General features: G+C 45.0%; 1 protein-coding gene across 2 annotated transcripts in view; it reads right to left on the reverse strand.

The window, feature by feature from the left end:
- The window catches only part of HSD17B4 (hydroxysteroid 17-beta dehydrogenase 4), a 509,464-nt gene that overhangs the window by 63,960 nt on the left and 428,126 nt on the right, over positions 1-17,378 (reverse strand). For both annotated transcript variants that reach the window (XM_075324972.1, XM_075324979.1), the window contains exons 18-21: positions 15,334-15,403; positions 10,144-10,250; positions 7,268-7,354; positions 4,262-4,351 (exon numbers count right to left, since the gene is read on the reverse strand). In XM_075324972.1, coding sequence (XP_075181087.1) covers positions 4,262-4,351; positions 7,268-7,354; positions 10,144-10,250; positions 15,334-15,403 — 354 coding nt within the window. The remainder of the gene's footprint in view (positions 1-4,261; positions 4,352-7,267; positions 7,355-10,143; positions 10,251-15,333; positions 15,404-17,378) is intronic.

Raw genomic sequence — 17,378 nt, forward strand, 5'->3', positions numbered from 1 at the left:
CCCTGCGACGCCGCTCTGGCCAGCGATCCGCCTCCTTACTATGGGGGCGGTTCATGCGGCGTCACAGCAACGTCACACGGCAGCCGTCCAATAGAAGCAGAGGGGCGGAGATGAGCGGGACGTAACATCCCGCCCACCTCCTTCCTTTCGCATTGCCGGTGGAGGCAGGTAAGGAGATGTTCGTCGCTCCTGCGGTGTCACACACAGCGATGTGTGGTGCCGCAGGAACGACGAACAACATCGCTAATAAGCAGAAAACTATTTTTTGTTTCAGGATGACCTCTCCGCGACAAAAGATTTTGACCGCTTTTGCGATCGTTTAAGGTCGCTCATAAGTGTCACATACTGCGATATCGTTAATGATGCCGGATGTGCGTCACAAACACCGTGACCCCGACGATAATTCATTAACGATATCGTAGCGTGTAAAGCCCTCTTTAGAAGGAAACCTCTTCCAAAGATGATGCACAAGAAAGTCTGCGAACAGTTTGCTGAAGGCAAGCAGAGTAAGGACATGGATTACTGGAACTATGTCCTGTGGTCTGATGAGACCAAAAAAAACTTATTTGGTTCAGACCATGTCAAGCGTGTGTGGCGGCATCCAACCAGGTGAGGAGTACAAAGACAAGTGTATATTGCCTACAGTCAAGCATGGTGGTGGAAGTGTCATGGTTTGGAGCTTTATGAGTGCTACCGGCTGTGGGAGGCTACAGTTCATTGAGGTAACCATGAATGCAAAGATGTACTGTGACATACTGAAGCAAAGCATGATCCCATCCCTTCAGAAACTGGGCCGTAGGGAAGTATTCCAACATGATAACGACCCCAAACACACTTCCAAGACGGCAACCGTCTTGCTAAAGAAACTGAAGGTAAAGGTGCTCGACTAGCCAAGCATGTCTCTAGACCTAATCCATATTGAGCATTTGTGAGGCATCAAACGGAAGGTGGAGTAGCGCACGGTCTCTAAAATCCACCAGCTTTGTGATGTTGTCATACAGAAATGAAAGGATTAGGCACCAAATAACTTCACAATGTTTAGGTGTTAACTATACTAACTAGTCAATTGGTGTAGAAAGAATCACGGTTTGCTCTATAGACACCCACTTAGGTAGAGCAGATTTGTAATGGGTTTATGTGAAGAAATTGAAAAGAACTTTAGCAATGTAGAAAAGGAATATTTGATTCCATTTCAGAGACCAAATCAGAGGAGCTATACATTATTTGGATCCAAGCAAAAAGAAACAAATACATTTACAATGAATTCTTAGATACTGGATTATACAGCTCAAAGTTTAAAGCAGATTTGTTACTAATTTGCACTATACATTCTGCATATATTATGAAATAGATATCTAACTTAAAAGAGTTTTCCAATAATGGGACCCCCTTTCATCTGTCCTAACTATTCCTAACTAACACTTTCCTAATATACTCCTGCTCCTGAAAGCTGAACATTCTGTGGCGTGTATAAACCTTTATTGACTGTTCTAGCTTTGATCCTTCCGGTCTGGAAACCGTAATTGAACAAACTAAGCAGGACACGTCACTGGTGGGGGCTGGGCTCCCTCTCTGTGAGTGACAGCAGTCTGGGCACGCACGCTCTGATCAGACTTCCCCCTCCTTCAGCCGGCTTTACAGTGCGGTGCTTTCATGTGACAAGTGCTGCGATGTGCCGATCATTAGATAATATATCACAGGGTGATCAGCACCTGGTGACAGATTCCCTTTAAAGCTTCTGACTTGTCATGGTTAGTAGTAAGATCAGAAATGTTTGTGTATTGATAGTGTGTGTGGTAGAAGTAAAATATCTGTAGCTATTAATTCTTCTTATAAGAAAGCAATACTCATTATTGAGAAGCTGAAAGGCACAATCATTTTTTTTCTCAGAAATTCATGGTTCTCAAATCAATGGCGTGTACATGGAGCAGCCTGTCATACCTAGTAATTCCATTACACTATACAGCCCGGTGCGGCATTATACAATGTATTCCATGCAGTAAAATACTGTCTGGCTGCAGTTGTTATTGGAGTGGGAGATTTACTGCTTAAGGCAGACAAGATTAAATGTCCTAATGAGAATGATTACACTGGAATTGCTTGCCAGTAATTCTGTCCTATATAAAGTATATATTTAATATGTTTAAAACCTTATAACAGAAAAGTATGACAAGAGCATTTTACAGGGAATTTCTAAAACGCCTATGAAATACTAAATAACATGGAGTAAGCTGAAAGGTTACCATTTTTTTTACATTAGAGTCTCGACACACATTATCATACAGTATCTGCTCATAGGGCCCAAGGGTGACAAGTGGTGCGGGAACACTGGCCTCTCTGACATCACCGGTGTTGTGGACAGCATCCCAACGGTGCGATCACTCAGCAGCTTTGCCCTGGACATATGCTGTCCAGCACTCCTTTCTGCCATACCTGTTGGCGGCAGAGGTGCCCAAATTTGGTGTGCGGTATAATTTTACTAAAATAGGACACATTTTTATTAAAACTTACACTCAAAAGGAAAGTTTTTCTAGATGTGTCTAAGCCAAATAAATGACTTCAAGTACCTCCAAAGCTATTATGTGAGTACTGCACCGGAGTAGCCCTTGAACCTTTATGATCAGAAAGTCCTGACCCAGAGATATGCATTACTGGTTAAAGGGAACCTGTCAGGCCCCTTTTGCCCTCCAACCCTGGTTTTCGCTGTGTAAATTGTGGAGCAGATTAGAAAATCTGCCCCAATGCTTGTGTTGTTTTTTTACTTTCTTACCAAGTAGTTGAAAGTAATTACAAATCACATTCCCTGTAAACTCAGTTTAATCTCCACCTGGAAAAAACTTCCCGGTGTGAAGGATTCTGGGTTCTTAAAGGGATCCTGTCAGGCCCACTTTCGTCCTCCAACCCAGCAGCATTCTCATGTGTATGCCAAATCTCCCTGCCTAACCAGCCCTGTATAATTCTATTGCCTGAAATCACTGTGTTAAAAAGAAAAAAAATATATATAAAAGTGCACTGTTCCTATATTAATTAGTCCTGTGACTAGTCTCAGGTGCGTTCTTTCCCCAGAATAATCAGCCCTCCTTCCATGTTGTCACACCCTTGGGGGCGTGATAACATGATTTCCACGAGCCAGCGTCATCGCAGTTCCTGGAAATATTGCGCATGCACATGGCTCATTTTGGCAATGTCAGTGCTCCTTGAAGCCAGGTAAACGCGTCTCTGCTTCAGAGAGGCGCACTGCGCATGACCAGAAGTGCAAAAGGTGTTCTTCCAGTATGCGCAGTGTGCCTCTCTAAAGCCATGACGCATACTCCTGGTTGAAGAGGCAAAGAGACGCTGCCAAAATGAGCAGCGCGCATGCGCAATATTTCCAGAAAGCGCAATGATGCTGCAATGTTATCACGCCCACAGGGAAAGAGGGCTGAATAGTCTGGGGAAATAATGCCCCTGCAACTAGTCAAAGGCCCAATTAGCATAAGAAAAGCACACTTTATAAAAAATTTTTTTAGACATTGATTTTAGTAAATAGCATTATACAGGGCTGGCTAGGCAGGGAATTTTGGTGTACACATGAGAATGCTGCTGGGTTGGAGGCAATAAGGGAACAGACAGGTTCCCTTTAAGAAGCCAGACTCCTTCACACCTGGAAGGGAATACCAGGCTATTTATACTAATTACCAATATCCTCTGTATACTTTGTATTTGGGAAGATTATGTGTAAAGTACAAAGATGATACACAATGCAATGCGGCCGATCACAGCGAGGCGGGGGTTTTCTTGCATCAGCATTATTTGGAGTGAGCACTCGTGTTACTGTGTTAATCGTGACAAAGCTACAGCGGGTTTATTGAATTTTTAGCCATGTATCTTGCAACATTGTGCTGAAAAGGCGAATCAGAAGCAGGGATAACAGGAACACGGCAAGAATCAATGGGGACTTCTACCGGACGCGTCTATTTTTCTTTTTAAATAAATTGTGTCATAGAGAGCAATGTAACACCAGTGACAGCTGTATTGATGTGCTGCTTTCCCTGTAAACATAATAAAAAATCAATACGGCAAGTTAGAATTAAATTGCACTTCTTTTCTTTTGCTTGCATCTATGTCTGTTGTGAATTTAGAATAGAAAGAATCAGCGTCAAACTCCCAGAACCTTTATAGTGAAATCATCAGAAATGTATCCGGTGGTGTCTTTTACATTTCGGCCCATTGATTACAGCTCAGAATGTTAGTCCATATGTGGGTTACTGCATTTTCCTACCTGGACAGTAGCTTTGGACTCCAAACTACTAACAGTTGATGTAAGGTCAACGTAGGCACCGGCGATGGCAATCTCCCCAGTTTCTTTCACCTGAAAAACGGAAGTGGACATGTAACTTTCTAAGCTAGCATTCCTCAAGGTGTCTCAAGTAAGAAAAAGAGCATCTGGAGTCACTTTATCTTGGCTGAAGTCATTTCCTCTGACATTTCATGACAGTCTGCTCCAATCCTCCCGGAGATCAATAAGCCTTATCCTTTCCAAGAGAACACTGACATCATTCAGAGGTATAAAAGGTCAAATGTCTTTGAGACATCTTTAATGATTTGTTCTCTAAATGTGCAAGTGTGTATACACATTGATCGATTTGGTGTAAAATGATGTTCTGTGCTTTAAGTCTGAAATGAACCGTCTTGGATCAAACTGGCATTTAACATGTTAAAATGAAATAAGGTCTGTGCTATCACTCTGCTAAAATTCATCTTTCCTGGTCGTGTGCACAAAGAATCAAGTTGGTCATAAGTATTATTCTCTATAACCGAGCTTTAGGTTGCGGCTTTATTGGGAATACTGTGATGACCTTTGGTGACCTTGTTTTCAGACTAGGTTTATTCGCTTGCTTATTCTGTTTTTTTTGCAATATTCTTAGCTAAGTTCTGACCTCCTTTTGAGCACAAAATGCAAAAAGTAGGCCTGAAATGTAGACCCTTTTCTCTGCATTCAGTGTTTCCGCCTGCTCCTGATACTGAGGCTATAAGTGTCTATGGGGTACATGAGGTCTGAGTTATGCAAATATTTCATACTTTCTTTTACATTTTGCTATTGAAAACCCTAGCGCACTGCCCCATATGTGCTGTAATCAGCGGTTTATGTCATGTATAACCTTTAGGGTATGTGCGCACGTTGCGTTCTGAGCAGTGCGGAAAAGAACGCACCCTCAGAACTGTAAACACTGCATTTGTCAAAAAAATGCATCTTGGATGCATTTTGCATGTTTTTTTGCATGCATTTTGGATGCATTTTTTGCAGTGCGGTCCCACGGCATTGAGCTCTGAGGACTCACCGGTGACCGCTAATCCCCTGAAGCGAGCAGCACGATCAGCGCTGCTGTCACTCAGGTTACCCGCGGCCAGCTGGAGTCCTCCACCAAGAGACCGCAACTCACCTGTGATCGCTGATCGCGCAGCTCACTTCAGTCACTCGGGCGACTTGCTGTCACAATTGGAGGATGCAGCGGTGGCCGCGGGTAACCTGACTGACGTCATCGCTGATCATGCGGCTCACTTCAGTTGCTGCGTGGATCTGACAAAGAGCGGTCTGGTCTGTGACCGCTCCTGTCAGCTTCATGTAGCAGAGCTAAGAGCGTCGTGGGACGTCGTGTGGATTACACCGGACCTGGATGGGTATTTGGGAGTTAATAAAGTGGTGAAAGAGGGTGGGTTTTTTTTGTCTTTTATTCCAAATATAGGATTTTTTCAGGTGTGTGTGTTTATTTTCTTTAACTTACAGGTTAATCATGGAAGGTATTTCGGGGAGATGCCTGCCATGATTAACCTAGGACTTAATGGCAGCTATGGGCTGCTGCCATTAACTCCTTATTACCTCGATTGCCATCACACCAGGGCAATTAAGGATGAGCCCGGTAGAGTCCCGGGACTATCGCATCTAATGGATGCGGCAATTCCGGGCGGCTGCTGGCTGATATTGTTAGGCTGGGGGGCTCCCCATAACGTGGAGCTCCCCATCCTGAAAATACCAGCCTTCAGCCGTGTGGCTTTACCCTGGCTGGTATCAAAATTGGGAGGGGACCGCACGTCGTTTTTTTTTTAATTATTTATTTATTTTACTGCACGATATAGACCCGCCCACCACAGGCAGCTGTGATTGGTTGCAGTGAGACAGCTGTCACTCAGCATGGGAGCGTGTCTGACTGCAACTAATCATAGGCACCGGTGGGCAGGGAAAGCAGGGAATACGAGATTGAATTATGAGCGGACGGCATTTTCAAAAGAGGAAAAGCCACTGGAGCTTTGTGACAGCCGTGCAGCGCCTCGCCCGTGATTGTGGATCGGTGAGTATGAGAGACGGGAGAGACCGACCGACGGACAGAGAGAGGGTCAGACAGAGAGAGAGACCGACAGACAGAGAGAGGGAGTTGACTGACATCCACAGAGAGAGACTTAAAAGACCTGTGTTTTGCTTGTCACAAAAGCATGTGGAACGCAACAAAAATGCAGTCCAAGTGCATTTTGACCCACATCATTGATTTCAATGGGTGGAGAACGCAGCTACAATGCACAAAAGAAGTGACACACTGCTTTTTTTTTCCGCTGCGATTTTTGGCATCCAAAACGCTGCGTTTAAAAACGCAGCAAGCGCATTGAATTTTCGGACTTCTCATAGACTTTGCTGGGGAAGCAGAATGCATGCAATTTGGCAGTGAAACGCTTCAGTTCAAAACGCAGCATTAACGCGGGAAAAAAACGCAACGTGCGCACATAGCCTAAGTGTACACAAGGAGAGTATTTACAGACAAAACCTAAAAAAGAGGCTTCACCCCGAAACACTGTCTAAGTGTCTCGGCAGAAATGGAAGGTTATATCAGCTTTATGGTGTCAACAAAGCAGCTTAATTCTTTCCTCAACACTTGCAACATGTAATAAATACTCCATTGTATAGGAGATGTGCTCATTATATGAAGCACTGAGGCCTTCAGCCACATGTATCTCTCACGTTAACCTGTATCATTGTATGGATATAATGTGTCTATGCTTTGCAGGATCATACTAGAAGCTAAAGATTTAAACTCATTTGCCTTCGCTTTACCTAAATTAAGGACGTCTTTTGTTGGGGCAGCACTAAAATAGCGCCAAACAAAAGGTTATGGAACATCTACACATTCATCTCAATATGCCAGCTTATAGCTCAACACTAGATATAAATGCGTATTCATAGACCAATGATCTGCCTTGAGAAAAACACAGTCACATCACCAATAGGAGTACTGACCTTAGCCTGAAGGTGAATTCTGTTGCCTTCTTTCCACATTTCTGTTTGTAACGTTTGCCCAGGCAACACCGGCTTCACAAAGCGCACCTTGGGAGGCAACGGAAGTGAAAGCATGACGTACGTTACAATTTCTACTGCTGTATATTAAGAGCACAGAAGTGTTATCACATCCCACCGTATGCCAACTGTCTGTACGAGACTACACCCTTTGTCAGGAAAATCCACCACAGGTTTTGAACAAACCTTAGGCATATCGTTATTTCCAGCAGGCGCTCATAGCACTCCACTGTACATCGTTAAAGGAGCATTCTAGAGACAGACATTAACGAGGATGACCACTACTTTAACATTGATGGCCTATCTATAGGATAGGTCATTAATGACTGATTGGACGGGATCCGACACCCCGCACCTCCACAAATCAACCGTGCTGATGACGACAGCAGTGGCGGGACGGAAATTCTGAGTTCCAGAGCTGCCCTGTCTTCTGATAGTGGCCACGGCCAGGTACTGCACATCTGCCTCCCATTCAAATTGATAAGAGGCGGATGTCCATGACGTGGGGCGGCCACTATCAGTTGACGGGGCAGTTCCGAAATTGAGAATTTACGGTCACCTGCTGCTACTGCAATCACCAGAAACAGCTGAATGGCAGGTGTGCTGGGTGTTGGACCCCGGTTGATCAGCTATTGATGACTTATAGTAAGGATAGCCCATCAACGATAAAGTAGTGGCCAACTTCTATAATGGCTTATCTGTAGGGTATACTATCAGTGTCTGCTGTCAGGATGCCACTTTAGCTGATTAGCAGACCTAACACAACTGAACAGTATATTCACATTTTACAATTGAGCTTTTGTTACAATTTATTGTCCTTCTCCATTTTTTTTTTTACTGCATATATTGACTATACGAGGGTTGCAGAAAGAAAAGAAAAAGACAAAAAAAAAGCTTAATTCCAGTATAATCAAAAGTTAAAGGGGTTATCCAATTTCTTGATAAAGTCTGCAATTACTCTATAGGACTACAGATTTCTAAATCCTGACAGTGTTCACACCACACGCTGTGAGGATTCATCAGGATTGCTGATGTGAGTGGTTGTTTGTAATGCTACCAGGTGCAAGCGGGAATGTACACTCTGAGCTGCAGCATTGGTTCACCTGAGGGGCGTGACTAGGCGCACACCAGGTATTCACCAAAGCCTCTGACGGTGAGGTTGGGTTTGGCTGACTGTAGCCACCAGATGCTTTTTAAGGAGACATGGTACTACGACAGCAAGCCTTATCAGTATGGATACGGACAGTCTCTAGTATGGACTGGTGCAGCCGGAACGGCTGATACAGACTTGGCAGCAGGAGTGGACTGGTGCAGCAGGTACGGTTGGTACAGCAGGCATGGAGGGAACAGCGGGTACAGTTGTAGCGGGTATGGCAGGTACAGCTGGTTGGATAGGTGCAGCAGCAAGTACTAGGATACAGACAGCAGCACCACAAGGGTAAGGGACCTGACAATGGGCCTCTAAGATTAGACTACGTTGCCCAGGCACCTACCATAGGGGGTGAATGCCTTAAAAGGAATCTGTCACCAGATTTTTGCCAAATAATCTGAGAGCGGCATAACATAGGGGCAAAGACCCTGATTACAGTGATGTGTCACTTACTGGGCTGCTTAGTGTAGTTTTGATTAAATCACTATTTAATCAGCTGTAGATTATCATTAGGGGACTAATTGGCATGCTGCCAGGTAGTCCAGCATATTCATGAGCTCTGTATAACTGCTAGATCTGCAGCAGAGAAAACAATGATTTTATCAAAATGACAGCAAACAGCTCAGTAAATGACACATCGCTGGAATCAGGGTCTCTGTCTCTACACTATGCTGCTCTCAGAAGGGGTAGGAAAAGCCTGGTGACAGAATCTTTTTCAATATCTAAGTGTTTGACAGTATGGGAATGCCGGTAATGGCATTACATTGGTCACATGAAGACGTATATGCGATTTGCATACTTCTGGCCACATTCTGACTGGCTGTACCTGGCTTCACTCAATATAAGGGAACCGAGAGTAACTGAGCACCTCTAGTGGGCACATGACTGTATGCATGCAAATTACATACTTGCAGTCATGTGATAAACCAGCCCTCGCTGGCAGTACTGGTGAATCCTGACAGTGTGCACAGAGAACCAGACAACATCTTTAAGAAATTCTGTATTGCAATTTTTGGGGCTCTCTGCTTGCCACCAAGGTAATGAAAACATTTTAATTTAAAACCAGCATCTACAATTGATATAGCTCATCTTGGTTATCTCCGTGCACTGCCACATTGCCAAGCTTAAGTTATGGAGAGATCAAATTCTGTTGTGCAAGAATATAAAGAAATGGCTAGACCGTGAAATACTAATCAGTAAAGTCCAGCACTAAGTATGTAGGAGGCTTTTAACCTTGGAATATAATCTCAAATGTTTCCATTCATGGATAGCAAGCAGAAACCTTAAAAAAGGGGAGCAGCTGAAAGTATATAAGAAACTACAGAAAAAAAAAATGGAGTCAAAAACATGTAAAACTGTGATCTAAAAAGCATCTGCTGCTGCATGTGTTCTCCGGAGAATCTTACCCAACTTTCCATCATTCACTAATTCAGATTTAATTACATAAAACTGGAGGACCACTTTAAGGCCCATCACCCGCTCCTCCACCACATCATATTGTCTGTCATTATAGAAAGCTGCAATTCTAAAGTAATATGACTCGGTGGTGAGCACATGCCTCAAGTATATTCACTGTCTTGCACCGAGTTTATGTTCTGCAAGAAAAAAATCAAAGGGATCTACTATTGAGCAATCTCCCAATTCAGAAACAAAATGCCAAGTACTGTACCTTTATTGCTTTAAACTTGGTTACATCATTATTTGCAAAGTGCTTCAAGACATGTCGGGCAGAAAATCCAAAAGAGCAAAGACCATGCAATATTGGCCGTTTGAACCCTGTGGAGAAGAACCAAAGCCAAGCGCAACGTTAATCTCACACATTCTGGATCATTCATATATTATATATACCATATACATATACATACATACATACATACATATATATATAAAACCAACAAAGCGTCACCATAAACGCCGATTGATTGAGTTCTGCAGTTCCAACCTCACTCCCCAACTGCCGTTATAAGAGAAAAAAAAAGGGTACAGAAACGGACTGTCCGGAGGCAGGAACTCCATATTCATGAAACCGAACTCAAAGTTTGTTGCAGACCTTCCCTGTGTTCTACAGGATCAGCCGCCTAATATAGCAGAATAGCCGGATGGACGCGTGATAACGTCCAGGGGGAGAAAAGTGAGCCTGTCAGCGCCTTTAGACTCTGCTATCTTTATTACATGTTTTTCAATGAAGGTGGCGTTACGAATCTCAGTCTACAAAGACTGCTCCATCCCATGTCCCATCTTCTGCGGTTTAACGTTTATATACACTCTAGTGAGCGTACATATGTGACGCCCTGGCAAAACCAGGTAGTCACACATTAGGTCCCCGCATAACACCTTCCCTCACAGGGTCATATACAGCCGACCTGAAACCCTAGTCACCCCCCTCAGGGCAAGACAGGCACACCAGTGGGCGAGACCAGGCGGTTAGGAAACGCCCACCTAGGGTCTAGACAGCTCGGGGCAGGAAAACAAACAGTTCTAGTTAGATTGAGTCTGGAGTTCAAGTTGAGGGGAGTGGAGGCTGGGGCTAGGTGTAGCTCCAGCGGAGGAGAAGTCAAGTTGAATGGTGCCAGGGTTGGAGCCCTGGTACCTTGGCTAGGTGGCAGACGGTGGTCTCCGTCAGCAGGAGTCGGGAAGACAGCTCGGCAGATCCGAGGTGGACCGGGACAGGGATGGAGCCCGCCGGTACAGATACCGGAGACCCGACTGGAAACCGTGCACAAAGGGGGTACTCGGACCCTGAAGCCAGGACCGGAACCAATGGCCTAGCTAATCAACTGATTGAGGGCAGGATTATAGGTCCTGTCCCAACCAAAGTCCCAAAAGCAGACAACCACCCACAGAGAGGGATAGGGCAACCGCCAGGGCTCATAGATCCCACGGGTCAGCGTCAGCGGGCATGGCTCCTCAGGTACACAGAAAGCCGGGAGCGGACTCCCGTGTTCCATACCGAGAAGTCTAAACACACAACCACAACTAGTGCAGAGGAAAAGACGGCGACCACCAGCCCGGGTGGGGGACCAGAGTACAACCGGCCGAGGTGGCCGGCCACCAGCACCTTGGTTTACCAAAAGACTTGTGTGATTCATTTGATTGTGCGTAACCAAACATCCCCTGGTACGTCCGGGAGCACAAGCCCCTGCCATCGCCATACCCTGCACAGAGACACTGGGCCCCGGGGCAACCATCCCTACCCACGGAGGGGTTAACATCCGGCTGCCACTACATCTCCCCAGGTATCCCACAACAGCAGCGGTGGTGTCTCACTTCACCACACACCGTGGGTGGCGTCACGAACCGAATATGGGCAAGGCAGTACAACTATGTCCCCCTTTTCATTCGGCGTGTCCGCGTGACCCCCGGGTCTGGAGGATCCCTCGAGCCACACAGCGGGTCCAGATCCGAGCAGCCCGGCTGCTGCGGGCGTGGGGGCGGCACACATACAGGTAAGTCGATTGCAGACAGGGCAGTGCAACGACAATTTCTAAAAAAAAAAATTACAGAGCAACCTCAGTCTATAGGAGACGTCAGTGGAGGAGGATCAGTTGAGTAGATGAGATTCTAGGAAATTTCAGCAGAAGCAAAGGAGAACCGGTCATACAATGCACTATTATTTTCTCAAAAATCACAAAAGATCAGCACAAGAAGAAACATTTTATCTATATAGTGTTTTCCACCAGAATGATCTGCATATTGACTCTTTAATTTCTCAAAAGAGCATTGCATGGCCTATAAGTATCCTTAGACTGGCATGTCACTCTCCACAAGGTGAAATGTTACCCTTTGGACCCAATAGAATAATTGATGCAAAAAAATATAATGCTTCACCTTACATATTTCTTGTTTTAAGAAGAACCAAAGGACACATGTGTATGCATTTTCAACACTTTAAATACCGTGTTTATCCAAAAATAAGACACTATCATAATTATTTTTTTTCCCTGCAAAAAGGTACTAGGACTTATTTTCAGGGTAGGGCATATACTCGGGGACACATGGGTTGGGGGTAAGTTTAGTCCCCCACTCAAAAAAAAGCAGACCCCTCCTTCACAAGAGAATCATACTTACCAGACCCCGTACGTCTGCATCGCTTAAAGGTCCACCTTGCGGTCTTCGGCAGACACTCCCAGTAGGAATGCTGCACAACGGTCCTTCTCCTGCTTCTGGCCGGCATTCACACACACACAAAGACACACCAGATTGCACACACAATCACACATCAGATTGCATACAAACAGACACACACAACATCCGGTGATACCTATTGTTTCCGGGTGGCAGGGGAACCTGTGATGCAGTGCAGTGGAGTGCATCAATGTATTACACTGCAGGTCCTCGTGCTGCACTGCGTCACAGGCTCCCCTGCTGGCCGGAAACAATAGGTATCACCGGATGTGTGTGTGTGTGTGTGTGTATATATATATGTGTGCAATCTGATGTGTGATTGTGTATGCAATCAGATGTGTGATTGTGTGTGCAATCTTATGTGTTTGGGTGTGCATTCCACTGCAGGTCCTTGATGCATTCTACTGCAGGTCCTTGATGTGTTCCACTGCAGGCCCTCACGTTCAGGGTCTGGTGAGTATGATCGTGGGGTCTTCTGTCTTATTTCTTCTCTCTTTTGGGGGTGTCTGCTTTTTATAATGAAGTGTCCTGCAGTATTCTTTAACTTTTTTAGCTGCACAGACACTTCATTAATGAACCATGATTAGGGCTTATTTTCGGGTTTCGGCTTATATTTAAGCTTTAGACCAAAAATTCCCCCTAAAGCTTTTTTTCAGAAGTAGCATTATTTTTACAATTTAGGCAGAATGATATTTTATCATTTATATGACGTGACTTACACACTCATGGTATTTAAGGGTGCAAAGAGAGCATGGGTGTACTAAAGTACACGCAGGCCACCCCTTACCTAATAGATCCATGGTATGACTTATTTGCTGCCTGAGCCTACAATGTCAAGGGTCCAATATCTCAGAGCAACATCACAAAAATACAGATGAAAGGGAATCTGTCACTGGGTTTTTGCGACCTAATCTAAGAACATCACAATGTAGGGGCAGAGACCCTGATTCCAGCCTTGTGTCACTTACCGTATTTTTCGGACCATAAGACGCACTTTTTTTCTCCCAAATGTTGGGGGAAAGTTGGGGGTGCATCTTATGGTCTGACTATAGGGCTGCGGCCGGGAATGAGGGTGCTGCGGTGGAGCGGGTCATCGGGGGCACGAGCAGGCTGTAGCAGCCTGCTGTGACCACGTGGGCTCGCTCATTACATATGCACGCCCATTTCTCAGCGCAGAAGCCGACACTGACAGGTCGGCGGGAGGACGAGCGGGGACGCGCGCATAGTAAAGAGCCGGTCCGCATGATCACCCCTGGCAATTACAGCCTGGAGTGATCATGTGCGGCTGTATTCACTGCTCCCCACGCGTCATCATCAGCGCGGGGTGCAGTGAATCAGTACACTCACCCGTCCCAGTGTGTGGAGCCGCCCCCCCTGCAGCACGCGATGTCTTCCTGTCTTTGCCGGTCAGCTGATCGGCACAGACAGGAAGACATCGCGATGCTACAGGGGAACGGGTCCGCACACACAGGTCAGTGGCGCAGAGAGGAAGATGATCGATGCTTCAGGGAGGAATAGGTGAGTATAAACGTTTATTTTTTTTCTCTGTGCTATAGGATACAGGCCATATACCAGGATGGTATATGAGCACGATGGGGGCATATAGCAGGATGGGAGTATATGAGCAGGATGGATGGGGGGTATAAGAACAGGATGGGGGTATATGAACAGGATGGGGGTATATGAACAGGATGGGGGTATATGAACAGGATGGGGGTATATGGACAGGATGGATGGAGGAATATGAACAGGATGGATGAGGGTATATGAACCGGATGGGGGTATATGAACAGGATGGGGTATATGAACAGGATGGGGTATATGAACAGGATGGGGGTATATGAACAGGATGGGGGTATATGAACAGGGTGGATGGAGGTATATGAACAGGATGGATGAGGGTATATGAACAGGATGGGGGTATATGAACAGGATGGGGGTATATGAACAGGATGGGGTATATGAACAGGATGGGGGTATATGAACAGGATGGGGGTATATGAACAGGATGGATGGGGGAATATGAACTGGATGGGGGAATATGAACAGGATGGGGGTATATGAACAGGATGGGGGTATATGAACAGGATGGGGGTATATGAGCAGGATGGGAGTATATGAGCAGGATGGATGGGGGAATATGAGCAGGATGCTGGTATATGAGTAGGATAGGGGTATATGAGCAGGGTCGGGGTTTATAGCAGGATCATATACAAGGCAGGAGGATCATTACCAGGATGGGGTACCTTAGTAGAGAATTTGGGGACATTACCCCCATAACAGTGTCAGCAGCAGATCCTCGCCCCATAACAGTGTGTCATGACCACATTTTTTTGCGTAAAGTTTTATTTTCCTATTTTCCTCCTCTAAAACCAGGGTGTGTCTTATGGTCCGGTGCGTCTTATAGTCTGAAAAATACGGTACTGGGCTGCTTAGTGTAGTTTTGAGAAAATCACTAATTAATCAGCAGAAGATTATCATTACAGTACTACTTGTCCTGCTGCCAGGTAGTCTAGTATGTTTGAGCTTTGTATAACTGCTAGATCTGCAGCAGAGAAAACACTGATTCTATCAAAATGACAGCAAACAGCTCAGTAAATGACACATTGCTGGAATCAGGGTCTCTCTACATTATGCTGCTCTCAGAAGAGGGAGGAAAAACCTGGTGACAGATTCCCTTTAAATGGACACTTCGAAGGGATCTTGTATTCGTACAATCATTTTGATCACTTACCTCCCATCGCAGCGAAGCTGGGCTCAATGTGAAGAGGATTCCAATCACCACTGAGGCGGTACAGAGCAGCCTGAGGGAGGAGGGAGCAAACGCATCAATCAATGCTGGATCTAATTCAATCAAAAGCGTGTCTTACTTTCTACCTGACCAGGGTTACAACACATTTCACTTTTAATTAAATACACTTAATTAAGTTTCATTAAAATGAAATGTTCTGCTCTAATCAGAACCTAATTTGCAGGAGTTTGTTAATCTTAACTCCATCGCTGCACCAGCAAGGACTGTAGGGTTACAGAGAGGTAAGCGTGCCTGCATTATAGAGCCATGTGCACATAAAGGAACTGGGAACTGGTATGGTCAAGCAGGTCAATTATGGTTTTATGTTTAATAAAATATCACATCACAGCCCGTGTGAAAGGAACAGTAGCGTTTTCTCCATCCGAAATCTATCGGTGTAATTTAAAATTAAGCAACTATGAAACAAAAAATGCTAAAAGGAAAAACCATTTGCAAAAGGCCATTTATTCCCCCTCCCCTCTCTGATATCAGCAGAGGCAGATGCAAATGTAACACAACTAAAATAAATTAAAGATTTAATCCAGCAATTATGTGCAGTCGGTATCTCCGTAAGGAATTTGCTACTTTAAAGGGAATGTGTAATCAGAAAATCACCTATTGTTTAAGTTAGGATTTTCTGCAATGTTCCTTTTTAATTTCAAGACTGTATTAAAGAAAAAAACAAAATTAGGAATCTTCACACTCGCCACTGGGGCTAGTTTAGACTCGTGTTTTGTTTCTTTTCAGGAAGACTTTTCAGCAGGCTCATTAACAATAGAGAATGACAATGTCAGGCAACATCTCTAAACACTGCTGATAACGCAGGATCCACCAATTACAATAGATGATTAGAATAGCCCCCCTCCATTCATAATGATCTTTGCACATGATCAATAAATTCTACAATATAAGAGAAAAGGTTGAATTCAGTCCATTGTTACTAATGTACATGTGGATTTCATGAAGCAACGAGACGTTAGAACCTAAAATAACTCCAGTGGCCAATGTGAAAATGACAAGACTGCATATTTTTATTAGGAATACATAGTGATGAGCGAGCGTGTTTTTCACGGCTCAGTGCTTGATCGACCAGCGTGGATGCTTCGATATTTCGTCCATGAAACAAGCACAATGCACAGGCTTGCTTCACTGCATGATGTGTGCAGGCACCTCAGAGAGCAATTCAGAGTCTCTGAATAGCTCTCCTGGGGGATAAAACGTTTTCAGATGTAGTGTGACCCCCAAAAACAACAAAACCCTGCCCTCCAGCCAGAAATGCTCTGTATACGGCTGCCTGTAGGTGGGCGAAGACCCGAACAGGCCAATCATTGACTTTACATGATGCTCGTTACTCGCGTCAAGTTCGTCTGACCAGCTTGAATCGAGGAATGGTGGGGTGCAGTGCACATGGTGTTAGAATTTGCCAGTATTGCTGGTGAGAGCAGGCTGTCCCACAACCACAAAGTATGCAACTTGCATTCATGTAACGATTAGATGTGCTTCTCCTCCCTTAATAGAAGTGCACTGAGAAAGGACGAGCACATCTAGTTGGACTGTGAGTGAACCGCACACTGTCAAGATTCAGGAGTCTACAATCACATAGAGAAGAGGTCCCCAACCTGTAGCTTGTGAGCCACATGTGGCTCTCGGGCCTGTGATGTGTGGCTCGCAGTTCTCTGCCAGCTTGGTGCTCTATGAAGAGCAGGTCTACAGATGGTGGCTTTGGTTAGATAACCCTTGATATTGGTATACTGCCTCAGTGAGATTTCTGTGGAAAAGCTTTGGCTGTCATTATACTATAATGGGGGTTCTGGGTATCACTACTGAGAGGGGGCCGTAGCTGGATGTGGCTCATGACCCGCTCTCAAAACTGAATGTGGCTTTCCCAGTTGGAAAGGTTGGGGACCTCTGACATAGAGTGACTACAGACTTTCACCCAAGTCTAAAGAATCCCTTTAACTACCAAGCTTTTACAAGTGGAGCCCATG

Source organism: Anomaloglossus baeobatrachus, chromosome 1 (genome assembly GCF_048569485.1).
Source record: "Anomaloglossus baeobatrachus isolate aAnoBae1 chromosome 1, aAnoBae1.hap1, whole genome shotgun sequence".
Lineage (NCBI taxonomy): Eukaryota > Metazoa > Chordata > Amphibia > Anura > Aromobatidae > Anomaloglossus > Anomaloglossus baeobatrachus.